At 41.3% G+C, this 19,148-nt stretch overlaps 2 protein-coding genes across 2 annotated transcripts; one reads left to right on the top strand and one right to left on the bottom strand.

Moving 5' to 3' along the window:
• The first annotated feature begins 348 nt into the window (after positions 1 to 348).
• LOC121742647 (probable glucuronoxylan glucuronosyltransferase IRX7) lies at positions 349 to 9,705 on the top strand. The gene is made up of 4 exons (XM_042135847.1): positions 349 to 1,045; positions 8,764 to 8,838; positions 8,925 to 9,175; positions 9,249 to 9,705. The coding sequence occupies exons 1-4, from the start codon at positions 533 to 535 to the stop codon at positions 9,598 to 9,600; spliced, it is 1,191 nt and encodes a 396-aa protein (XP_041991781.1). The 5' UTR covers positions 349 to 532; the 3' UTR covers positions 9,601 to 9,705.
• A 2,504-nt stretch (positions 9,706 to 12,209) lies between these two features.
• LOC121811489 (probable xyloglucan endotransglucosylase/hydrolase protein 32) lies at positions 12,210 to 14,329 on the bottom strand. The gene is made up of 4 exons (XM_042212363.1): positions 14,104 to 14,329; positions 13,916 to 14,016; positions 13,620 to 13,837; positions 12,210 to 12,879 (listed from the first exon to the last, which is right to left on the bottom strand). The coding sequence occupies exons 1-4, from the start codon at positions 14,303 to 14,305 to the stop codon at positions 12,522 to 12,524; spliced, it is 879 nt and encodes a 292-aa protein (XP_042068297.1). The 5' UTR covers positions 14,306 to 14,329; the 3' UTR covers positions 12,210 to 12,521.
• Between the last annotated feature and the right edge of the window lie 4,819 nt (positions 14,330 to 19,148).

Raw genomic sequence — 19,148 nt, 5'->3', positions numbered from 1 at the left:
CCAAGCCAGAACTGCCGGTTCTGGGCGGTTCCAAATCGGAACCGCCGAAAAATCGTGAAACCAAGTCGGAACTGCAAAAAATCGGCGGTTCAAAATCCTGAAAAACCGTAAAAAACCGTCGGTTCAGAATCAAAACTAAAACTAGCGGTTTTGGAACCAAAACCGGAACCACAAAACACCCTCATGGTTCGATTCCGATTTGGCAATATCCAAAACTGGAACCGGGGTTTCAGAACCGTGGGCACCTACTAGTGTACTAGTGCACAAGTACTACTAGTACATAAGTATATGAATCAGAATTTTACCTTTTTATAATAAAGTTCACTTTCACGCTCTATTTTTCTTGAAGCAAAAACGAACTCCCAACAAATCATTCCATCATCCATCACACATCCCTTGTTTCTTGATTTCCACTCCCCCGAACATTAACCAAACTCAGACAACCCCGTTTCAACCACTTCTCCCTCGTTGCTCCTCTCCTCTCTCCACCATTGTTTTAAGAGAGATAGATAGAGAGAGATCGTATGTAAGGATGAGGCTTTTCCATGGAGCAAGAAGCAGCAGGAACCAAGAAAAAGGCTTCTGCTACAGATATTTCAAATGGATTATTTGGTTTTCCATTTCTTTCTACTTCTTCTCCTCTTTCCTAATCACTCGCCACAAGCCCACTTCCTCCATTTCAAGAAACACCGTCTCCCAAAACAAAGCTTCCCGCGCCCTCATCGAAGAACCATTCAACAAAAATACACACGGTAAATGGCCACTCAATGGAATGAAAGTCTACGTCTACGAATTGCCACCGAAATTCAACTCCGACTGGCTAGCAAACGAGCGGTGCAGCAGCCATCTATTCGCGACGGAGGTGGCCATCCACCGAGCCTTGTTGAGCAGTGATATTCGCACGTTCGAGCCATGGGAGGCCGACTTTTTCTTCGTCCCCGTTTACGTCTCCTGCAACTTCAGCACCGTCAATGGCTTCCCCGCCATCGGCCACGCCCGCTCCCTCATCTCCGCCGCCATTGATCTTGTTTCTTTTCAGCTTCCCTTTTTGATGAAGCCGCGAATTTCTGATGTTTGTAAATGCTGGTAGAGAATAAAGATCACGACACAATGATTTTACGTGGTTCGATTTACTGAAGTAAATCTACGTCCACGGGAAGAAAAGAGGGCAGAGTTGTATTGCTTGATCTGGGATTACAGCTTACAATACACACTTGCTATATAATCTATTCTGTCTCTAGAGAACGAAAGAGTGAGAGTCCTCTTCTGTCAGATCTAAGTTCTATTTATATATTGAACAGAGATTGTGGCTTGCATCACCACCCTAAGTCGTGGAGGTCATGGAGGTCATGAGATCCTGCATGGCCACTAACTAGGCAGTGGCTTACATCATCAGTAATTATGTCGTGGATGTCGTGGAGGTCATGAGATCCTGCGTGGCCACTAACTAGGCAGTGGCTTACATCATCAGTAATTATGTCGTGGATGTCGTGGAGGTCATGCATGAGTCCGCTATCTCCCAGTTCGGTCGAATACTGAGACCGAACTGCTGAATTATTGCCGAGTAGCTTTTGCCGATCTGAGAGTAGAACTTGATGCCGACCTGAGAGCAGAGTTTGATTGGTTGGCTTTTACCGAGCTGTAGGCTGGGGCCGAACTCTTTGGTTGTGCCGAACTGAACTCTTTAGTCATGCCGGACTGATACTCTTTCTTGGGCTTTACTGCTGTTGGGCTTGTTTAGTACGTACTCCATCACTACCCCCCCCCGGAAAGCGAAGTGAATTACTTCGGCATTCTGGATAAAGGTACGGGGTAAGTTGATGTTTGTCCTCGGTCTTATGAAGTGAACTCTTCTTTGACCGGACTCGTCTTTGGTCTGATGAAATAAACATCTTTGACCGGACTCGTCTTTGGTCTGATGAAATAAACATCTTTGACCGGACTCGTCTTTGGTCTGATGAAATAAACATCTTTGACCGGACTAAGCTTGTGTCCTAATTTGGCGAGTTTTATCGCTCGGATCGGACTTTCCGTTGTCCTAATTTGGGGATCGGACTTTCCCTTGTCCTAATTCGGCGAGTTTTATCGCGTGGATCGGACTTTCCCTTGTCCTAATTCAGGCAAGTTTTATCGCGAGAGTCGGACTTTCGTTGCAGTTCGTTTCAGACGAAGTGCTTGATTCTTAAGCTGAATTGCGGTCTTGTATCCTCTTTAGAAGCTTGGACTTCACAATCGTTGGCTTATTGCAGCTCGTTTCAGACGAACTGCTTGTTTAAGCTGAATTGTGGTCTTGTATCTTCTGTAGAAGCTTTGACTCACAATCGTTGGCTTATTGCAGCTCGTTTCAGACGAACTGCTTGTTTAAGCTGAATTGTGGTCTTGTATCTTCTGTAGAAGCTTTGACTCACAATCGTTAGCTTATATATGTTCTAAAAAGGGGATCAGCCTTTGAAGAACAAGATACCTCAGTAACATTTGTAAGAGACGACACGCACATAGACAGACACAACGCACATAGACAAACAAAGAACAAGCAAACCAAAGAAAGCACATTGACCGAACAGGACTCAAGACTGACTGACCGGACTGTCTCTTACAAATGGAACTTTTTGAGGTTGGAAATGTGCCATGTTCGGGGTACCTGTTCTCCTGACATGTGAGCCAATTTGTAAGACCCTTTGCCGAGGACTTCTGACACCCGATACGGACCTTCCCATGTGGGTTCGAGCTTGCCCAGCTTTTCTGCTCGGCTTACTTCGTTGTTTCTCAAGACGAGATCTCCCACTTGAAATTGCAGCTTCTTCACCCTTTGGTTGTAATACCGGGCTACTTGCTCCTTGTACTTGGCTGCTTTTATGCATGCCAATTCTCTTCTTTCTTCGGTAAGATCTAGCTCGGCTCTCAGTCCGTCGTCATTCATTTCTGCCGAGAAATTTAGAGTTCGGGGACTGGGTATGCCGATCTCCACCGGAATCACGGCTTCAGTGCCGTACACAAGACTGTACGGAGTTTCACCGTTGGAGGTTGTGGGTGTAGTTCGGTAGGACCATAGGACTTGAGGGAGATTTTCTACCCACTGTCCTTTGGCTTGTTCTAACCGAGCTTTTAACCCTTTCACCAGGATACGATTTGTTACCTCCGTTTGTCCGTTTGCTTGTGGATGAGAGACCGAAGTGAACCGTTGTTGAATATTCAGCTCTTGGCACCAATTCTTGAACGTCTTGTCGGTGAACTGAGTCCCGTTATCCGAGATGAGGATGTGGGGTATGCCGAATCGGCACACTATGTTCTTCCAGACGAAATCCAATGCCTTCGAGCTCGTTATCGTAGCTAATGGTTCAGCTTCCACCCACTTCGTAAAGTAGTCCACGGCAACGATAAGGAATTTCATTTGCCGAGGAGCTTGTGGTAGTGGTCCTACTATGTCTATACCCCATTGCATAAAAGGCCAAGGGCTTTGCATAGTGGATAGATCGGTCTGCGGTATCCTTGGGATATTTGCATGGATTTGGCACTTCGGGCATGTCTTGACGAGCTGCACTGCTTCTTGTACCAAGGTTGGCCAATAATATCCCCATCTTAGAACTTTTTTAGCTAAAGCTCTAGCTCCGATGTGGCTACCGCACGATCCTTCATGAACTTCTCTGAGGATGTAGTCCGTCTCTTCTGGTCCTACGCACCGCAATAACGGCTGGAGGTAAGACTTTCTAAAGAGGACTCCTTCATGAAGTTCGTACCGAAGTGCTCGGCACGTGATCTTCCGAGCTTCTCTCTTATCCTCGGGCAATTGTCCTTGATCTAGATACTGTAAGATCGGCGTCATCCAGTTCGGCGAGCTGGTTACTGAATGTACCTCAGCTTCGTCAATGCTTCGATGCATCAATTCCTCCACCTTTGAGCTTGGACATGCGGCTAACTTACTTAAAGTATCTGCTCGGCTGTTTCCTGCTCTGGGAATGCGGACTATCCGAAAATAAGAGAAACTTCGGCTAATGCTTTGCGCTTTGTCTAAATATTTCCTCATCCTCTCATCACGGGCTTCACTTGTACCCAACATGTGATTCACTATGATTTGTGAATCACAATGGATTTTGAGAGACTTGATACATAGACTTTGCGCTAGCTGGAGTCCGGCAAGGAGGGCTTCGTATTCGGCTTCGTTATTAGTGGTTGGGAATGAGAACCGAAGTGAATAGGTTACCTCGTGTCCATCGGGAGCGATAAGCAGAATACCAGCTCCACTTCCCGTTTTATTCGAAGCTCCATCTACGAATCCGCTCCAGCAGTCCGGCGGCTCTTCTTCGGATTCCAAGGGCTGTGCTAGTTCGGCATTGGCAGAATTTTTCTGTTCGGCAATGACAGGGATTGCTTGATCGAACTTGGCCTCTGCAAGAAAATCTGCCAAGGCTTGTCCCTTGATGGCTTTCCGAGGTAGGTACTCGATTGAGTGTTCTCCCAGCTCTAGGGCCCATTTGGCGATTCTGCCTGATGCTTCTGGCTTGGTCAAAACTTGCCGAAGAGGCAGATCGGTTAAGACGCATACCTTGTGAGCATAGAAGTATGGCCGCAGTCTCCTTGCTGCATTTACTAATGCCAGAGCAATTTTTTCCAGAGGTTGATACCTTGTTTCTGGACCTCTTAATGCTCGGCTTGTAAAGTAGATGGGAAACTGCTTTAGGCCTTCTTCTCGTACAAGCACCGCACTAATGGTTTGATCGGATGCCGCTAAGTATAAGAAAATCACTTCGGCATCTGTTGGAGCAGAGAGAATTGGAAGCTCGGCTAAATAACTTTTGAGCTCGTCAAAAGCCTTTTTCTGCTCGGCTCACCACTCAAACTTTGGTGCCTTTTTTAACACTTTGAAGAACGGCAGTTGCTTTTCGGCTGCTTGGGAAAGGAATCTATTCAATGCGGCTAGACATCCAGTTAGTCTTTGCACATCGTGTATGGACTTCGGCATCGCCATGTTCTGAATAACTTGAACTTTTGAAGGGTTTGCCTTGAGTCCGTCCTTTGAAACCCAACAACCCAGAAATTTTCCCGAATCTACCAAAAAGGTACATTTTTGGGGGTTGAGTTTGAGGTTGGCTTTTCGGAGCACGTCGAGAGTGGATTTGAGGTTGTCTTCGTACTCCGAAGTGCTTTTGCTTTTGACAACTATGTCGTCGACATACACTTCAACCTGTTTTCCGATTAGGTGCCGAAAAAGCTTGTCTACCATCCTTTGATAAGTGGCTCCGGCATTCTTTAAACCGAATGGCATCTTTTTATAAGCGAAAATGCCGAAATCGGTAATGAAAGCTGTTTTCGGAGCGTCACTCTCATCCATCAACACTTGGTGATATCCTTTGTATAAATCAAGAAAACAGAAAATTTCGAAGCCGATCAAAGCTTCTACTTTTTTATCTATATTCGGAAGGGGATAGCAATCTTTAGGACAGTGCTTGTTTAGATCGGTAAAATCTATGCACATCCGCCATCCTCCCCCTTTTTTCTTGATCATCACAGGATTGGCCACCCAAGAAGGATATTTCACCTCGAATAGTACATCCGCTTTTAGTAATTGGCGGACTTCGTCATGGATGACTTGGCTTCTTTCTGCCGCAAAGAGTCTTTGCTTCTGTTTTACTGGCCGGATTGAAGGATCAATATTTAACCGATGAGTGATTACCTCGGGGGGCACTCCGGTCATGTCCAACGAAGACCATGCAAAGACATCTTTGTACTCCTTGAGGAGCTGAATGGTCTTTTCTCGGAGTAGAGGCGTTCCTGCGAAGCCGATCTTGACCGTTCTGGATGGATCGTCTTCGTATAACCGAACGGTCATTGAGTTCGGCTCTGAAGTGACTTCGGTCATCTCGCTTGCCTCTGACTCCGGTTGCTGTGATTGCTATGCTTGATGGTGCCGAACTGATTGCTCGGCACTTTTAAGCGCAATCTGCAGACATTCTTTTGCTCTCTTTTGATCACCTCGGATGACCGCTATCCCACCTTTAGTGGGGATCTTGATGGTGAGGTGATAAGTAGAGCAAACGGCCCGAACTGTGTTGAGCCAGTCTCTCCCCAGGATGATGTTGTACGGGGACCGAGCTTTTACCACAAAGAACTCGATCATCGTATTGGAGCTTGTAGGCGCTTTTCCCACCGTGATCGGAAGGCTGATAATACCTTCAGGGCGGGTGTCCTCCTGGGCGAAACTTTTCAGAGGAAGTGGAGCCGGACTGAGCCGAGCTGGATCCACTTCCATTTTATCAAAACATTCTTTAAAAAGAACGCTGACTGACGCTCCTGTATCCACAAATACTCTGTGGATCAGTTTGTTTGCCACTCCGGCTTGAATGACAATAGCGTCTTGGTGAGGAGAGATGGCTGGGACGGGATCGGCATCTGAAAATGTAATCACTTCGTCTTTCTTCAGCCTTTTATGTGTCGGCTCCTCTTGATTGGAACCTCTGCGTTCTGCTTTTAGGGACGACTTAGTCTTCCCGGCAGGGAGAGCATCAATAGTCTGGATTACTCCATCATATTGCGGCTCGTCGTCGTCTTCGGGATCTTCATGCCTTTTCGGATCCTGAGGATTGCAGTTCGCACCTCTCTGCTTTTTGTTCTTTTTCGGCTGCTTGCTTTGGTATTTTTTTAACGTTCCTGTTTTCACAAGAACATCAATACCTGCAGCCAAATTTCGGCACTCCTCGGTATCATGACCGTGGGCTTGATGGAAGGAGCAATATTGATCCTGAGGTCGCCGCGCGGCTGATTTCGTCATCCGCTTGGGTTTTTCGAACATATCGGAATGTAGTTCGAAAATTTCCGTTCTTGACTTGTTTAATGGTACGAACTGAGCGGGCGGCTTCTCAGGATTGAGCCGTGGCCCCAATCTGCCTTGTACCGGTGCCCTTTGAATTCTTTCAAAAGGAGTTCGGCGAGGAAGCACCTGGCCGCTTTGATCGGGCTTCTTTTTCTCTTCTTGGGATGAGCTGTCTAAAGACCGTTTTCGACGGTCTGCCTCATCCGCACGGGAAAACTGGTCCGCAATGTCCCACATTTCTTGAGCTGTTTGCGGGCCGCACTCCACGAGCTTTCTGTAGAGAGCTCCGGGCAGGATTCCATTTTGGAATGCCGAAATGACAAGTAGATCATTGAGATTATCTACTTGTAGGCATTCCTTATGGAATCTCGTCAGGAAGTCGCTGATCTTTTCGTCGCGACCTTGACGTATAGAAAGCAGCTGAGCCGAGGTAATTCGGGCTTCCGCTTTCTGAAAGAACCTCCTATGGAAAGCATCCATTAGATCTCGGTAGGATCGAATGCTGTCTTGAGGAAGGCTGTCGAACCACCTTCTGGCGTTCCCGATGAGCAGCTCGGGGAACAGCTTGCACATATGGACCTCATTGAGACCCTGGTTCGTCATATTATATTGATAGCATCCCAGGAAGTCATGAGGATCCACTAGCCCGTCATAAGTCATTGACGGTGTCCGGTAGTTCCGCGGCAAAGGAGTTCGGGTGATATCGTCCGAGAACGGAGTCTTTAATGCTCCGTACATGGCGAACCCGACATCTCTTCGGTACGGAGGAGAAGGAGTTCTCCTGTGATTCCGGTGCCGAGGAGAAACAGGAACATGTCGGGGTTGAGGATTCTTCTTCCTGGAGGACACGGCACTACTGCGGTAGTGACTTTCATGTCTGGATGAGGAAGGAGAATCTACCGTTTTCGTCTTCGGCTGTTGGCTCTTTTGCAGGAAAGCTAAGAACTCCTCCTGCTTCTCAGCCAAAAACAGCTTGACAGCCTCATTCAAATCAGGCTGCTGGGAAGACTCGGTGTGTGGACCTTTTGAGCGGCTTGTTCCTTCACCGTGAGAACTGGAGACAGACTTCTCACGAGGCTGCTTTCCAGGCCTATGGGCTGCTGGATTAGCTTCCTCATGGTCATCACGGACGGAGGCACGGGAGTTATGTGATCTGGCATGCATTTTTTTTTTTTTTTTTGGTGGAAAAAGGGTCAAAAATTCGCTTTATCACAGATTTGGTTCTCTGTTTCCCACAGACGGCGCCAGTGATGAAGCCGCGAATTTCTGATGTTTGTAAATGCTGGTAGAGAATAAAGATCACGACACAATGATTTTACGTGGTTCGATTTACTGAAGTAAATCTACGTCCACGGGAAGAAAAGAGGGCAGAGTTGTATTGCTTGATCTGGGATTACAGCTTACAATACACACTTGCTATATAATCTATTCTGTCTCTAGAGAACGAAAGAGTGAGAGTCCTCTTCTGTCAGATCTAAGTTCTATTTATATATTGAACAGAGATTGTGGCTTGCATCACCACCCTAAGTCGTGGAGGTCATGGAGGTCATGAGATCCTGCATGGCCACTAACTAGGCAGTGGCTTACATCATCAGTAATTATGTCGTGGATGTCGTGGAGGTCATGAGATCCTGCGTGGCCACTAACTAGGCAGTGGCTTACATCATCAGTAATTATGTCGTGGATGTCGTGGAGGTCATGCATGAGTCCGCTATCTCCCAGTTCGGTCGAATACTGAGACCGAACTGCTGAATTATTGCCGAGTAGCTTTTGCCGATCTGAGAGTAGAACTTGATGCCGACCTGAGAGCAGAGTTTGATTGGTTGGCTTTTACCGAGCTGTAGGCTGGGGCCGAACTCTTTGGTTGTGCCGAACTGAACTCTTTAGTCATGCCGGACTGATACTCTTTCTTGGGCTTTACTGCTGTTGGGCTTGTTTAGTACGTACTCCATCACTTTTGGAACCGCAGCCGCGGCGCCGACCATGTTTTCGTTGCGTCTCATGATTTCGGCTCTTGCTTTCACACACTGGTAATAATGAAATCTTTTTCCTTTCTTGATAATAATATGCTTGTGATCGATCGATTGATGACGAAATATCGTGTTGATGTTTGTAGGAGGATGTTGCGATTGCAGATGGAGTGCCGAAATTCTTGAAAAATTCTATCGTTTTGCAGACTTTTGGGGTGAAATACGAGCATCCATGTCAGGATGTGGAGCATGTAGTGATTCCGCCATACATATCGCCGGAAAGTGTACGGTCAACGCTTGAGGTGTCTCCATTGACCAGTCGCCGCACCATCTTCGCGTTTTTCAGGGGTAAAATGGAACTTAACCCCAAGAATGTCAGCGGCCGTTTCTACAGCAAGTAAGATTAATTCTCTTCACACATTCGCAATTTGTTAATTTCTCTGTGGATTAAAGAATTATTTTAATCGCAGGAAAGTTCGGACTGAGATATGGCGGAGATACGGCGGCGACCGGCGGTTCTACCTACGGAGGCAGCGTTTCGCCGGTTACCAGTCGGAGATCGTGCGGTCAAAGTTTTGCCTGTGCCCGTTGGGGTGGGCCCCATGGAGCCCTAGGCTGGTGGAGTCGGTGGCGCTGGGGTGCGTTCCGGTTATCATCGCCGACGGCATCCAGCTGCCCTTCCCCGCCGCCGTGCCGTGGACGGATATATCTCTCACCGTGGCGGAAGGTGACGTGGACACGCTAGGGGAGGTCCTCGAGCACGTTGCGGCGACTAACCTGACTGCGATTCAGAGGAACCTCTGGGTAGGGATGTCAATTTAGCCCGCAACCCGTGGGCTGACCCGAATAGCCCGCCAAATTTATAGGGTTAGGGCTGAAAATTTCCAGCCCGATAAAATTACAGCCCGATTAGCCCGCACCCGATTAACCCGCAACCCGTTAGGGCCAGACCCGAAAACCCGATGGGCTGGCCCGGAAACCCGATAAAATTTATATTGTTCTATTTGTTTGACTCTAATTCGACACTTCATTGATTATTTTATAATACAGATTACTGAAAAAATAGCTTTCCATTTTATATATTAAATATATAAATTATATATTAAGTTTTTATTAATATAATAATAGATAAATGAATTAGAAACTTCAAATTCACTAAAAAAATATATTTAAATTTCTAAACATGCTTTAAAATTTCTTGATGTTTATGTTTTATGTTGCATAAATCTCAAATATTAGTATTTGATCATGTTAATATTTGAGTTTACGCATATATCTCAAATTTATCATAATTAAATATTTTACATTTTATAAATATAACTAATTTTCACCATTATTTATTGGATTGATCGCATGTTAATTTTATCGATAGCAACCCGATTAACCCGATGGGCTAGCCCGAAACCCGAGCTTTTAGGGTTAGGGCTGAACTTTTATAACCCGAAAAAATAACAACCCGATTAGCCCGCACCCGATTGACCCGCAACCCGAATAGGGTTGGCCCGAAACCCGGTGGACTGGCCCGATTGACATCCCTACCTCTGGGACCCGGCGGTGAGGAGGGCCCTACTGTTCAATGTCCCAATTCTGGAGGGCGATGCCACGTGGCGGGTGCTCGAGTCCCTCTCCATGAGGGTCGGTAGGTCCCACAGGAGGTCAAGGGGTTCTACTTTAGGCTGATGTGGCTAGTGGCTATTGGGGGACGTGAATGCTTGTTTTCGAAGTTGATGTATGTGAGTGGACGACAGCTGGAATCTATTGGATTGCTGGAGAAAAATATGATGTAATTTCTGGCAGTATTATGCTGGTGGGACCCGGCCGTGGGGGGTGATGTGGCAGGATTTTATTGGGTTGATATTGCGGTTGGGGCGGACCACGTTGTACAGGGAAGTACGCACAATCTATTCATTTTCATAAAAGGGAAAAGATAAATATTTCAGACGAAATAGACATTAGATGGTGTATCAAATGATGAGACCCAAACCTGTTAACTTATCTAGGAGGATGTTATGTAGTTCAATCATACAGTATAATTCATTTAAATAAATTAAGATTCGTTATTTGGGAGCATAAATGTTCCTTTCTTGGTAATACACTTCCACCAACTTGAATTGCTTACTTCTTTTCATGAAATTATAATGAACAGCTCAAGCCTTTGATAAATTTGTTTGGACTTGAGGAGTAGTAGTATTAAATATACTCATCCAGTCATCCTTATCATAAAAAGCGTACACTCTTGGCAGTTTTGAGTGTTTCCCAAATATATTCATCTTTAAGGATCAAAGTCAACAAATGTATAGTTAATTTCCATATGTATTCAACCTTGTACACTCATCTACCCCAAATAAGATTTCATCAGAATAACAAGGTTGTAATAATGATTAGTAATGCAACCCACGTTTGTACAGTTTGTAAAACTATACGGGAGCAACTTTTGAATTTTTAATGCAAAAATAATTTCTTTCATATAGTCAAGCTAGTCCTACTTAATAGGAATAATAAATCTGTTATTGATTTAGTTAGCCTCACTAATCTCCAATCGTCCATGGAAAGGAACTCGATATATTCCACGAGCAGTTAATTGGGGATTAGAATATGAATATTTATGTACTTCGTATTAATTTAATTTACTCAATTAATTCAGCCAATATTGTACTTCACTTAATTATTAAAAGTGGGCCTATAAAGAAAGGTATTGAAAGTGGATTTTGAATGAGGCCCAAATCACCACACGCCACGATCCAGTTACGAATAACAATTTGAATTACTAGATAAATATGTTTACAAATGTAATTACTCCTATTTTAATTGAACAATTAAAACTTCGAATTTTTATTACAATTAATCGACCTTGCAGGATGTGGTCTCTTACAAATCCCGTTGCCATAAGTAAGATGAAAAGTTATTTATGTTATGGGTATGACCACATACTGAGTACTACTTAGTACTCCCTCCGTCCCATTAAATATGCAATATTTGGGAATCGGCATCGGTTTTTATGTAATGTTGTTTTGTGAGTTAATGAAGAGAGAGTAAAGTAAGAGATGAAAAAGTAGAGATAGAGATGTTTCGATTTTAAGAAACTTTTCATTTTTAATGGGACAGAGAGAGTATATAACGAAAAAGATGCATAAAAATATGAAACTCTTTCATAAATAAGTGGAGTACATAGTACTCCTTCCATTTCCTAAAAACCGGAACTTTGAAAATGACACGAGTGTTAATGCAAAATTGATAAAGTAAGAGAGATGAGAAAAAAAATAGTGCAATTAGTATTAGTAGGTTATGGGGTTCATTTCCTAAAATTAAGAGTTTCTATTTTTAGGAAACGATAAAAAATGAAAGAAATTCTATTTTTAAGAAACGTAATTTGTAAATTGTAAACTAGCTAAAGAAACAGAGCTAAAATTAAAAGTATAGTGCCATGAAAATATAACAACCATTAACCATCTATTGCAAATTTTGGAATTCATAAGTAAAAAAATACAGTACACATTTGGTGGCAAATTTCCTGCCTTCAAACCAAGCATCTCACATGCAATCACAAACATACATAAATGGAGTATAATTATACATAACACACACGCACAACTTAACAATCAGCAACTTCCAAAACATAAAATTATGGAGGCTTGGACGCTGCACACTTTTTCAGTAGTAGTATAAAATCCATATTCGAAGAAGTGGGGTCCATCTCAAGACTCTCCAACACGTTGACACGTAGCAGTAGATCTTTCCCGAACCTAGCACTCGGGCGTTTGCCTATGATCTCTTTGGGAATCCCTACAATAGTCATAAACCTTGTAATGACTCTGCACCCACGCCAACGCCGCCAACTGCTGGCGGCTCAGCCCTGGCCCGCCCGACGGAGAGGCGGAAGCGGGTCGGCAAGAGGCGGCGCCGGCCCTGCAGCCGCCGATCTTGAAATTGTTGTATTTTCCAACAAAGGGCTGGTGGTTGTAGTCGGCCTTGTATTTGCCATTTTCGGTGGCCCAAGAGGAGGCATCCCATATCGATCCGTACACATACATAGGCCTTAATGGAAATGTCGCATCGCTCTTCCTCGCGTATCTTCTAATTGGCACATCGTCCACAAAATATCTGCATTTAATTCCACGTCAATTGAAGGTTCCATTGTGAGACACGTAGCCAAATAGCAAATCAAATTATTGTGTTGATATAAAAGGAATACAATATGTCCTTCTCATACACTAGGACGAATTAATTTGGACATGATGTTTTATCACTACGTAATAATCATAGTGGATCAGTTGAAGGTTTGTATTTGAATGTGAAATTAGTAAAATAAAAGTGAAAAAGAGAAAAGTTGTTGAAATTTGAAATATTAAATGAAGATAACTGATTTATCTTAAAATGGAAAAAAGAGAGACTACAAATAGGGGGATGTATAGAGTATTTTTGTTAGAAAATAATGTTATGAATTATTACATCCCCCACTTCCTTCCAAAAAATTGCATATTTAGAAAGTGGACAAATATACCCCTATTACCTCTAACTATTGTGTAGAAATAGAAATGTGTGCAAAACTATAGTGGTATTGAAAAATTCATCAGTGGAGTAATAAATTTGGTAACTTGACATATATTTGCATAACTTTTTAAAAATGACACGTATTCAGGACATTTATTTTCAAAATATACCATTTTTTGGTGACATAATTGGAATATTAGAATCACAGTACTAGACTACCTGCATGACGACAACCAAAATTAGTTTCTTAATTACATAATTTATATATCAAATTAGCAAAATAGCGGCACCACCAAAATAAAAAAAAGTTAGTGAAATGGATTAGTGTAACCAAATTTAACAAGACTGACATGATCTCAGAGGGATTCCAAAGGATAGCATAATTGTGGAAATCTTTGGTAGGATCGAACCAGAGATGGAATTTCATCTCTCTACCGATGATATTTCCGTCGCCACTCCCTCTGACGTATACATTTGTTTGAAGAACGTAAGGCTTCCCCTCTGTCGTGCCCAAGAACTCGATGTCGATCTCATCGTGGTTCCCTGGGTGCTCTTCAGTGTTTGAGAGCTGCATTTTCATCATTGTCACTTCAAAAATCTCTCAAATTAATTCTATAAAAAAAAAAACAAATATCGGAATTCTTACATATAAGGATGTAATAACCCCAGCAGTATATCCGGGCTGAAGCTTTATCGCAGCCCCAAAATAGCCAGATGAATATGAATTTAACGACTTGAAACCGCTTCCTGCCATTGTAGCCATAGCTCACAAATAAGTCACTGATGTTTCTAATAATTAATTTATTTATAGCTAATTTAGAAAAAGAGAGGAACCTGAGGTTCGATCAAGCCAAATGGTGAGCCCGCCTTGGTCGAGCCTCTGGTGCTGAGAGCCCCAGAGGTTCCTGAACCCTTGGTTGAACCCGACCGAGCCAACCCGTGAGCTAGGGTAGTAGCCTGGTGAGGGAGGACCCTGAGCATTGTTTCCCAAAGGGAACATGAAGAGGAAGAGGAGACAGAGAAGGAGAGGAGCCATGAGATGATAGGGAGAGTAGTTTGTAGTAATAACTTTTGTGTGTAATAATTGTGCATGGAAGTGAGGAGTATAAATAGGAAGATTATTGGGTCCCACATGATGAAATTTTGTGATAAGGAAATTGAAGGGAGATGTAGTTGAGACAAAAATTTAATAAAGATACATTTGGAAATATTGCATGCGCACAAGAATGATCCATATTTGTAATTATGTAGGTGTATGCATCTTTTTGGCAGTTTTTGTGCTTGTTTTAGTGTTTTTTATGAGCTAGGTAGCTTGTTAGTTAGAAATAGAATTGCTCATTTTTCGAAAAGTTCTCTTATCTTTTTGCTTTTTTTCGGTTGCACTTCTTTTTTCTAATGATTTGGTGCTACAGTACAAGAATCTTATTATTCTTTGTATTAAAGTGTATTATTGTAGAGACGGAGCTGAATTAATTATTTGTAGCTAGGGTGTTCTATTTGAATTTCTTTTTTTCTAACAAGCTTATCGAGTTTATAAAAAAACAAATACCTAATTAGGATTAATGTCAATAAAAGTTACAGAACTTAATACTAATAGTTTGATCTGAACACAATCTTTATGCAAAGACTAAGTAAATGAATGAAGGAGATGCATGGATGTATAAAATTGACTATAAAGAACCGATTGACTCGTGAATTCCTTTTACAATATATATATATGTACCGTTTTTATTCAAATTATCTCAATTTATAAAAAAATAAATCTCTTTTATTATATGAACTCATGAGATGTATAACATTAATTCAAAAGAGGAGAGAATTAAAGAAATTAATATTCCGGCCATTTTCACTTTGCATACATTATATCTGCTTCTGGGGCAAGAAAACGTCGGAAATAGTAAAACAGTTAGCCGCCTATTCTTAAATTTATTTTACTTTAAAATGTACACTCAAAATGTATTTTAAAAGTGATAGGATCATTACATACTTAAATGCAACTATATCTACTTTCATGAAATTTCTCTATGAAGAAAAGTCTGTGAAGGTATGTGGGTTAATGGTTTGCTTACTTGCTTTTAATGAATATTCTTATATGTTCTCATTTATAACCATTGAATTGCAATTTGTGTTTTAAAAACCATGTCAATATATTTTTCTCTCATGTGGTAGGTTTGTCAACTAGAGTCCCTGTTCACTTGACTTTGCACATATGGAAATGGTCTTAAATGTATAAACATATGGACCATCTATTTTTACTTAGTAAGAGACATTCTCTTTCAACCCAAAGCATTACATGAATCCTAACCTTAATTAATAGATAGACTCACATTACTAGTCTTGTATTGTGGAGTACTTTGTGGTAAAGGTTTCCAAAAATAAAATTGAACCGATTTAGATTAATGGATTAAAATGACAAAGATAGGAGTATTAAATATCTTGTATGTTGCAAGAATAAGTAACCACAGTAAATATTAAACTAGTTACTAAACACATGCAGTTGGGCTAGCTGTACTACAAAATTTACTAATAACACAGTCTTATTACGAAAAGGAAATTTCTCATATGGAAAAACATTATTTTCAGTATTGTCTTTTTCTAGTATATATATAAAATTAGTAGAATTCTTCATTTATAATTTAAACCGGAAAGCGTTTCTAACAGTTCGTATCCTATGGACACTAAACTTGCATATTGCAATTACTCAAACGTGACAATGATTTTAAGTTTTAACAAGCTAGTGAGAAACTTTTATAAAGAAGTCGAATTCCATAGTTTTTTCATAGAATAATCAATTTAGTTTTTCAACGGAAATGTATAATATAGACCAAATCAAAATTTCCAACATATTTATTCCAATCTCTTTATGACATGTTGAATTTTTGTCTGCTATATGTTGTGGCCGGCGCCATTTTCAAAAGCATGGGATACATGTTAGTTCTTCTGAGTTTTCCAGATAAGTAAATATGAAATTATTTTTATTCGCAATATTCATCTTCATCTATCGTGTCAGATTTATAACAAAAAAAAAACAATTAATGTGTTTGATTGACCCCAAAAATTGAGTGAATCGGAACTTCTATTCGCGGACGGACTAAAATGGAAAAATGGACTCCTATTCGCGGACGGATAAAGTAATAATAAGGCAGAAGGGATTAAAGGGGAAAGTTCAGTTGTTGTGCTAAATGCATGCATGCACCTCACCAAAACACATACTGCTATAAATTATTGCATGGATTACTTAATTTGATTCTTAAGCATTACTAGTGGTGCTGAAATATGCGTTGAATTAGTTGACGTAGAATGCATAATTGCATAATTATTTTCTCGTTTACTTAATTAATACAAGCACCGGGTTATTTTTGTTGAGAAGTCAATTAATTCTTTTTCATAGGAAAATAATGCTCCTTCTATCTCATAACACGACTTTTAAAATCTTGCACACTGTGATTAACTATTACCTCACTGCGATTAACTATTGACTCTTTCTATCATTTATTCCGTAAATTGACAAATTAACTATTATCTCGCATGAAAAAACTATAGTACATTCAGGGGCGGAGCCATGATTTCAATTCGACGGGGCAAAAATATATCTAAGAAGAAATTTTAAAAGTTTGAGGTGGGGCATCAAATTTTTTTAAAAAATACTCCATGAAATAATACTACATAAAATATATTGAGGAGGGGCAAATGCCCCTTATCCCCTCCTAGTAGATCCGCCCCTGAGTACATTGCTAATTAATATCCGATTATACTCCCTCCGTCCAATGTTATTTGCACTGTTACTTTTCGGCTCGTCACAAACTCCTTACACTATTTAGGCCATCCGCAACGCTGTCACTTATCCGTCCCTTAACCGTCTCTTAAATTACTATTCATGGGCCCCACTGTACTTTTTTACTCCATCTCTTAACTAAGGGACGGAACCTGCAACCCTCCGTCCCTTAACCGTCCCTTAAATTACTATTCATTTAATTTCATTTTTATTTTTATTTCTAACCAAATTCAATTAAAAAAACACACTTCATTAAAAATAAAATAAAATTACAACATAAAATAAAAATACAACTTAAAATTCAAAAAAATAAAAAAAACACTTAATTAAAATCCTAAAAAATAAAAATGACATAATTTAAAATACAATTTTAAAGAAAAAAAAAAAAACTATTCCGCCGGCGAATCATCCCCCGAAGGCGGTGGAGGTGCCCTGAAGTCGTGAGGAGGCGGAATGCCAAGTTGTGCTACCATAAACGCAATTCCGTTAAGATAGGCTTGGTACTGGGGAGGCGTCGTGCGGGAAGTGTACAGAGTGGGATCAACGGAATAATCCTCTCGAATCTAGGATAATCTCTGCGAATACCTCGGGGCGGAGGGACGGGCGTATGTATGTATACACATCAAAATGGGGTGGTTGGTACCCCCGGCGTCGACGAACCCTGGGTGCCCGGCGTCGACGAACCGGAACCACCACCGAGGACATTGTACATGCCCCCCAGTCGCCGAACGCGTTGATGTCAACCCGCCATCGCCAAAGTTTCCGTTGCCGGACATTTTGTGATGAGAGGTTAGATGAAAATTGGAGAGGAAATGTAGATGATTTGGGAAGAATAGATGTGTATTTGTGTGTGAAATGAAGATGAATTAGGAGTATTTATAGAGTTGAAAATTTTTGAAAAAACGGTAATATAACGATAATATTACCGTTTTTCATTTTTAATTTTTTTTATTAAATTAAATTTTTTTAATAAAAAATGAATTATTGCGCCAGCATGACGATGTCCACTCGCGGGCCGGCGAGTGGGCGTCACGCATGGTGCCGGAGCGCGCCACGTCGCCTCGGCGCGTAGCGAGACGTCTCGCCATTCGTCACGGTGGGACGGAACGGGTTGGGGACGAGACGGGGAGCTTCATCTCGTCACGCCGCCGTCTCGTCCCTTCGTGACGGAATACGGGCCACCCGCGTGACGCGTTGCGGGTGGTTTTATAGTTTAAGTTAGAATTAATGCATTTAATTAATATGTTAGTTTAAGTTAAGAGTTACTTTATTAAGTAATGTCTCATTACACTTAAAATTCTAATTTAATTACACTAAAAAATCAATATTAAATTTACGGCCTAAAATGAAAAGTGCGAGTAACATAGGATGGGATGGAGGGAGTAATATTTAGTATCGTGATATACTCGAGAAGCACAGTAAAGTTTGTACGGTCATATAGTTTTGGATGATAGCATAAAATAATTGAAATGATTAGTTTGGTGGCCAATAACTTTCAAATCCAAAATTTTGTTTTCACAAGCAATAGCTATAAAATGTGGAAATTAATTGAGACAAAATGTTTTTATTTTCAATAGTTTTGGTTGAACGCTACCAAACTGACCTAATATATTTCTATTGAAATGGGGACCTCTCTGCCGACACTAAGCCCTCCGGCGATGTGAAATTTATAACTGTCGGTATATATTGGATTTAGCATCTTTTATTTTTAGTAATTTTCATTTCATACATGCCACTATTTCGTTTTGACTTACTTATCGAAAATAATAATATTAGCACCACTTCAAATCGGATTAAAAAGCAACCTAGCTCATTGGCATCAATACTCATTTGTTTTGTAGCATTTGAATTCTCCATGTCAAATTAATTTATGGGTGGTACTGGTTTAATTACACGTACTATTCCAAACCAATAAATTATTCTATACTTATAGCTAATTGAGCTAAATTTTGACATCACTAATTAATCTTATATTAAAGTGTATAATTCTTTTGTCATGAGAATTTAGGACTTTATAGTTTTTATTGGCATAATTTTTCTTTTTCTTCTTCATAATATATATGAGCTTAGGGGGGCAACACCATTTGTTTTTGGTCTAATGTCG

This window comes from Salvia splendens, chromosome 7 (assembly GCF_004379255.2).
Source record: "Salvia splendens isolate huo1 chromosome 7, SspV2, whole genome shotgun sequence".
In the NCBI taxonomy this organism is placed as follows: domain Eukaryota; kingdom Viridiplantae; phylum Streptophyta; class Magnoliopsida; order Lamiales; family Lamiaceae; genus Salvia; species Salvia splendens.
The sequence above is the reverse complement of the archived record's forward strand: the minus strand, read 5'-3'. Positions and strand labels throughout refer to the sequence as shown.